Source organism: Phlebotomus papatasi, chromosome 4 (assembly GCF_024763615.1).
Source record: "Phlebotomus papatasi isolate M1 chromosome 4, Ppap_2.1, whole genome shotgun sequence".
In the NCBI taxonomy this organism is placed as follows: Eukaryota; Metazoa; Arthropoda; class Insecta; order Diptera; family Psychodidae; genus Phlebotomus; species Phlebotomus papatasi.
The window spans coordinates 4,836,307-4,844,079 of record NC_077225.1 but is presented as its reverse complement, the minus strand read 5'-3'; the positions used below and the strand labels follow the sequence as shown (position 1 = coordinate 4,844,079).

The window sequence follows — 7,773 nt, the reverse complement described above, 5'->3', positions numbered from 1 at the left end:
CTCTTCTCTTGAAGAATCATTCGTCAAGTTCTGGGAGGTTGAAAATGTTCCCGATGAAGTTCCAGTAACTGATGAGCATCGTGCTGCAGATGAGCATTTTGTGAAGACGCACTCACGTACTCCCGAGGGTCGATTTCTAGTCAAGCTCCCTTTCAAGAAGAATCCAGATTTGGTTGGTGAATCCCGACCTCAGGCCGTACGCTAATTCCTGGCACTTGAGCTCCAATTTGAGTAAAAACCTGGCTTGAAAGAAGCCTATTCTGAGATAATGAATGATCAGCTAGAGAGAAGGTGGCTCGAACCCGTGCCGATGGAAGATTGTCGTGCTCTGTCGTTCTACATGCCTCACCACGGGGTCTTCAAGGATTCTACGACGACAAAGCTGCGCATTGTTTACAATGTCAGTGCCAAATCATCATCCGGCCATAGTCTAAACGACTTACTGATGCTCGGCCCCACCGTTCAAGATGGTTTAGCCACCACTTTGATCCGCTTTCGAAGAAATCCAGTTGCCTTTACAGCGGACATAACCAAGATGTACACTAACGGCCAAAGCATTAAAGGGACAGATAATCCTAAGCGGCTTATGTAGGTGAGATTCTTAACGTTAGCTAACTCGGAGTGCATGCAAATTCGATTTAGAGCTGAAGTTGGGAGACGCCATTCAGTTATCTTGAATCAAATTCGTGAAATTATACAAATTTTGTATTTAAACCAAAATATCAAGGATTTGGATGAACTGACAGAAAAGTGTTATATGGGTGAAATGTAGACCAGAATGTTCTCTATAATTTTTCCATAGAACATGATCTCATCGATTACTCAGAAGCCAAGATAATCGAGGTTTTTTGTTTCTGAACTCGTTTTTTCATCCATCAGAGTGCCCCAAGTAGTCATTTGTTGAACTTCAACTATATCAAAGAATTGTTGTATTCTGTGGGACTTTCCATTTAAAACCCTATTTTAAGTGTCTTGGTGGAGTAGAGGCAGTCAAATTGGCATCTGAGTGATTTCAAAGCGTTATTATGGGAAAAATCAATTTTTTTCACACTTAAACGACAAAATCTGAGTGATAGCGTAGTCTGAGCGGAAAATGATGTATGGACGAAATGTAGAGACAAATGTCCTCTACAATTATGTCGAAGTAATCATCAAAATCGGTTCAGCGACAGTCGAGATAATTGAGGTTATGTGATATTGAAATTCGTTTTTTGACTGTGGCGCCCCTGGTGTTGGTCCCACGAAGTTCAAATGTTCTAGAAAGTTGTAGTATTTGGTGAGATCTTTCGTTTAAGCCCTCATTCATCAAAATCGGTCACATAGAACCGGAGATATGATTTTTAAAATTTTGTGAACTTTGACCCCTCATATCTCCGGTTCTTTTGAAACCACAGCGCACATACGCACCATTTTGGAAACGTCCTAGACTGGACTACAACATACTAAAATTTCATTAACTTGCACAATGCCGTTTTTGAGAAAAGTGACTTTGAATTTCGATGAATTTTGACGCTATCACAGCGCCACCTGTAGTGACTTTTTGAACTTCCATCTGAAAGTGCTCATCGAGACGAAACCAAAAAGGTAAAATTTAGGTCGCTATGTTAATTAGAACCGGAGATAGAGGCCGGTCAATGTTCAAACTTTGACCCCTTATAGCTCGGGTCAGGGGTTATGGATCGACTTAAGGTTTTTTTTTGTTTGATAGGTATAATCAACGGCTACAACATACTAAAATTTCAGCCCGATTGCATAAGGAATTTTTGAGTTATTTAACTTTTAAGATTTAAAAATTTTCTTTTTAATAATAGCGCCCCTAGCGGTGGTTTTATGAACTTGCGATGTTAGAAGAGGAAGTGGCATTTCACGAGAGCTTTCCAGAAAGCCCTCATTTTTTAAATTCTGACAATTAGAACCGGAGTTATGGCCATTTTAAGAAAATTTTTTTGGACCCTTATTTGGTGAGATTCTTAACAATCTCACCTACTATAATCCTAACAAAATTTCATGTCCTCCGATCGCGCTCAAACTTGGCCAAAATGTGTTTCGCCACTTCCTGATCACGAATATATGGGGGGCTAAGTTACGTTCCCGACCGGCCGGCCGGCCGTCCGGCCGTCCGGCCGCTCTTTGGAGCTTAATAGCTCCTAAACTAAAAAAGATATCGACTTGCGGTTTTCGGCAAAGGTTATATATCGTATGAGAATTGCAACATGGTGCATTGACCCCCCACCCCCCACCCCTCCTTCCGCCATTTTGAAGACCACCCTTTTTTTGTTTTCTCAATAGCTCCGGCCCTATGGCATCGAGCGGGCTCAAATTTTAGTATGTTATAGCTGGGCCTTAGAGCTTTCCATCAATACCAAACTTAAGGTCCCCCGACCCCCCTGACCCGAGCTATAAGGGTCCAAAAAAAATTTCTTAAAATGGCCATAACTCCGGTTCTAATTGTCAGAATTTCAAAAATGAGGGCTTTTTGGAAAGCTCTCGTGAAATGCCACTTCACCTTCTAACATCGCAAGTTCATAAAACCACCGCTAGGGGCGCTATTATTAAAAAGAAAATTTTTAAATCTTAAAAGTTAAATAACTCAAAAATTCCTTATGCAATCGGGCTGAAATTTTAGTATGTTGTAGCCGTTGATTATACCTATCAAACAAAAAAACCTTAAGTCGATCCATAACCCCTGACCCGAGCTATAAGGGGTCAAAGTTCGAACATTGACCGGCCTCTATCTCCGGTTCTAATTAACATATCGACATAAATTTTACCTTTTTGGTTTCGTCTCGATGAGCACTTTCAGATGGAAGTTCAAAAAGTCACTACAGGTGGCGCTGTGATAGCGTCAAAATTCATCGAAATTCAAAGTCACTTTTCTCAAAAACGGCATTGTGCAAGTTAATGAAATTTTAGTATGTTGTAGTCCAGTCTAGGACGTTTCCAAAATGGTGCGTATGTGCGCTGTGGTTTCAATAGAACCGGAGATATGAGGGGTCAAAGTTCACAAAATTTAAAAAATCATATCTCCGGTTCTATGTGACCGATTTTGATGAATGAGGGCTTAAACGAAAGATCTCACCAAATGCTACAACTTTCTAGAACATTTGAACTTCGTGGGACCAACACCAGGGGCGCCACAGTCGAAAAACCAATTTCAATATCACATCACCTCAATTATCTCGACTGTCGCTGCACCGATTTTGATGATTACTTCGACATAATTGTAGAGGACATTTGTCTCTACATTTCGTCCATACATCATTTTCCGGTCAGACTACGCTATCACTCCGATTTTGCCGTTTAAGTGTGAAAAAATTGATTTTTCCCATAATAACGCTTTGAAAACACTCAGACGCCAATTTGACTGCCTCTACTCCACCAAGACACTTAAATTAGGGGTTTAAATGGAAAGTCCCGCAAAATACAACAATTCTTTGATATAGTTGAAGTTCAACAAATGACTACTTGGGGCACTCTGGATGAAAAAACGAGTTAAGAAACAAAAAACCTCGATTATCTTGGCTTCTGAGTAATCGATGAGATCATGTTCTATGGAAAAATTATAGAGAACATTCTGGTCTACATTTCACCCATATATTACTTTTGTGCCAGTTCATCCAAATCCTTGATATTTTGGTTTAAATACAAAATTTGTATAATTTCACGAATTTGATTCAAGATAACTGAATGGCGTCTCCCAACTTCAGCTCTAAATCGAATTTGCATGCACTCCGAGTTAGCTCACGTTAAGAATCTCACCTACATAAGCCGGTTAGGATTATCTGTCCCTTTTAATTATTATTTTAATTAATTAAAGAAGGATTCTTCAAGGAAAACTAAATTTGATGATTTTATTCATGTTTTTTTAAATAAAATAATGAAGTAAAAGAAATGAAATTGCAACAATAATAAATAGTAATTTGAAAAATAATAAAAAATATATGAAAAAGTAGAATTTGGGCTGAAAATTTCAATATTCAAAGAAGAAACCCCTTTCAGAACACATCACACCGGAAACCGACCACAATCCGTACCAAAAATATTCCCTCGGTATTATTAGGTGAGACACCTACTATAATCCTAACAAAATTTCATGTCGTCCGATCGACCTCAAATTTGGCCAAAATGTGTTTCAGCACTTCCTGATCACGAATATATATGTGGCTATTTTACGTTCCCGGCCGGCCGGCCGGCCGGCCGCTCTTTGGAGCTTAATAGCTCCTAAACTAAAAAAGATATCGACTTGCGGTTTTCGGCAAAGGTTATATATCGGGTGAAAATTGCAACTTGGTGCAGTGACCCCCCACCCCCCACCCCTCCTACCAACATTTTGAAGACCACCCTTTTTTTGTTTTCTCAATAGCTCCGCCCCTATGGCATCGAGCGGGCTCAAATTTTAGTATGTTATAGCTGGGCCTTAGAGCTTTCCATCAATACCAAACTTAAGGTCCCCTGACCCCCCTGACCCGAGCTATAAGGGTCCAAAAAAATTTCTTAAAATGGCCATAACTCCGGTTCTAATTATCAGAATTTAAAAATGAGGGCTTTTTGGAAAGCTCTCGTGAAATGCCACTTCCTCTTCTAACATCGCAAGTTCATAAAACCACCGCTAGGGGCGCTATTATTAAAAAGAAAATTTTTAAATCTTATAAGTTAAATAATTCAAAAATTCCATTGTGCATCGGGCTGAAATTTTAGTATGTTGTAGCCGTTGATTATACCTATCAAAAAAAAAAACCTTAAGTCGATCCATAACCCCTGGCCCGAGCTATAAGGGGTCAAAGTTCGAACATTGACCGGCCTCTATCTCCGGTTCTAATTAACATATCGACCTAAATTTTACCTTTTTGGTTTCGTCTCGATGAGCACTTTCAGATGGAAGTTCAAAAAGTCACCGCAGGTGGCGCTGTGATAGCGTCAAAATTCATTGAAATTCAAAGTCACTTTTCTCAAAAACGGCATTGTGCAAGTTAATGAAATTTTAGTATGTTGTAGTCCAGTCTAGGACGTTTCCAAAATGGTGCGTATGCGCGCTGTGGTTTCAATAGAACCGGAGATATGAGGGGTCAAAGTTCACAAAATTCAAAAAATCATATCTCCGGTTCTATGTGACCGATTTTGATGAATGAGGGCTTAAACGAAAGATCTCACCAAATACTACAACTTTCTAGAACATTTGAACTTCGTGGGACCAACACCAGGGGCGCCACAGTCAAAAAACGAATTTCAATATCACATAACCTCAATTATCTCGACTGTTGCTGAACCGATTTTGATGAATGAGGGCTTATACGAAAGGTCTCACCAAATGCTACAACTTTCTAGAATATTTGAACTTCGTGGGACCAATACCAGGGGCGCCACAGTCGAAAAACCAATTTCAATATCACATAAGCTCAATTATCTCGACTGTCGCTGAACCGATTTTGATGATTACTTCGACATAATTGTAGAGGACATTTGTCTCTACATTTCGTCTATACATCATTTTCCGCTCAGACTACGCTATCACTCAGATTTTGTCGTTTAAGTGTGAAAAAAATTGATTTTTCCCATAATAACGCTTTGAAATCACTCAGATGCCAATTTGACTGCCTCTACTCCACCAAGACACTTAAAATAGGGTTTTAAATGGAAAGTCCCACAGAATACAACAATTCTTTGATATAGTTGAAGTTCAACAAATGACTACTTGGGGCACTCTGATGGATGAAAAAACGAGTTCAGAAACAAAAAACCTCGATTATCTTGGCTTCTGAGTAATCGATGAGATCATGTTCTATGGAAAAATTATAGAGAACATTCTGGTCTACATTTCACCCATATAACACTTTTCTGTCAGTTCATCCAAATCCTTGATATTTTGGTTTAAATACAAAATTTGTATAATTTCACGAATTTTATTCAAGATAACTGAATGGCGTCTCCCAACTTCAGCTCTAAATCGAATTTGCATGCACTCCGAGTTAGCTAACGTTAAGAATCTCACCTACATAAGCCGGTTAGGATTATCTGTCCCTTTAATGTTTTGGCCGTTAGTGTACCTCCAGCTGATGATGGATCGTTAGGATTCGAATTTTCAACGTCTTGTATGGCGCGAGAACAAGTCTCAGCCCATCAAGGATTACCGCATCTCCCGTATTTCCTTTGGAGTTGCGTCGTCTCCGTTTCTAGCCACTAGGGCCCTAGTTTAACTTGACCATGAGAATGAGAAGGAGTACCCCCTCGCTTCAGAAGCCTTGCTTAAGGCATTCTATGTCGATGATTGTCTACTGTCCTGTGAGTCGCTTGATGCAGCCAAGGACACCCAAGCCCAGTTGATTGAAGTCTTGCAGCGGGGAGGATTTACCTTAGTCAAGTGGACAAGTAATAATCCTGAATTGACTGATCCTTCCTCCGATTCTCCTTCCACTCAAAATATTCCTTCAGAACATTCCATTACCTCTGCCTTGGGAATGGCGTGGAATTCCACCTCCGACAAGTTCCTGTTTTCCTCCCCAATGGGATCCCCAGATGAAATGAAAACCAAACGTCATATGGCATCCGCCATTGCGAAGTTGTTTGATCCCATTGGTCTTGTCGGACCAGCAATCATCGAAGCCAAGCTGATGTTGCAGAAGCGTCATGAATTGAAGAATCCTTGGGACAAGCCTGTCCCCGAGGACGTGAGATCCGAATGGCGAGACTTTACCGAAAGGTTGTTAAACCTGAATCGACTCGAGATTCCTCGTTGGATTTCTGTGTTTCCACATCCAATACGAACAGAGATCCATGCCTTCAGTGATGCAAGTCTTCTCACGTACGGAGTGGCTGTTTACGTAGTCACGGTGGATGCTGAGAACAACAGATATAGCAGCCTACTTCTCTCGAAGTCGCGAGTGGCACCGTTGAAAAACAAGTTGACGGTTCCTAAGCTTGAGTTGTGTGGAGCATTACTGGCCGCCGAGACGATTCACAAGTTTAAGGACTCCTCCAACCCTGATGACATTTACTACTGGTCAGATTCTACAATTGTCCTCAGTTGGTTGCGGAGCCCTCCCGATGATTACAAAATCTTCGTGTCGAAACGAGTCAAGAGGATTCTTGAGCTCTCTAAGCCTGACCAGTGGCAACATGTTGGAACTAAAAGCAATCCGGCAGATATTATCTCCCGGGGAGCGAATCCTTCGAAACTTCTCGACTGTGACCTCTGGTGGAGAGGTCCAGAATGGTTGTCAGAGCCTAAAGAAGATTGGTCAGAACCATTTTATGGCCTTCGGACAACTTTGGAAACCAAATGCCTCGTTATGGTTCCCAAACAGCCACCTTTTGAAGATCTCTTCACGAAATATCATCGCTTACGAAAATGCAAAGGATAGTAGCATACTCGCTGCGATTGGCTCATCATCCCTCATCTACAACTGCCAGAAATAGAGGACCAATCACAGCACCTAGGATGGAAAGAGCTTTACGAATGCTGATAAAGATCGACCAAGAAACCAGTTGGCCGAATCTTGCTATACTCCTTGAAAGCGATACTCCTCTTCAATCCAAGTGGAAATCACACCTATCCTTAGCACCATTCCTTGATTCGGAGGGCCTTATTAGAGTTGGAGGCAGGCTCGAGCGCTCTAACGAATCCTATCCCTCAAGACATCCTATCCTGTTGCCGAAATTCCGTCTCACGACGATGATTGCACGAAATGAACACTTGAAGCAGTTGCATGCACCCCCTACTTTATTGCTTGCGTCACTCCGGCAACAGTTTTGGCCCGTATCAGGACGGAATCTTGT

At 41.1% G+C, this 7,773-nt stretch overlaps 1 protein-coding gene across 1 annotated transcript; it reads left to right on the top strand.

Moving 5' to 3' along the window:
* Positions 1-268: 268 nt before the first annotated feature.
* On the top strand, positions 269-7,358 carry LOC129808586 (uncharacterized). The gene is made up of 2 exons (XM_055858367.1): positions 269-400; positions 6,216-7,358. The coding sequence occupies exons 1-2, from the start codon at positions 269-271 to the stop codon at positions 7,356-7,358; spliced, it is 1,275 nt and encodes a 424-aa protein (XP_055714342.1).
* Positions 7,359-7,773: the final 415 nt, after the last annotated feature.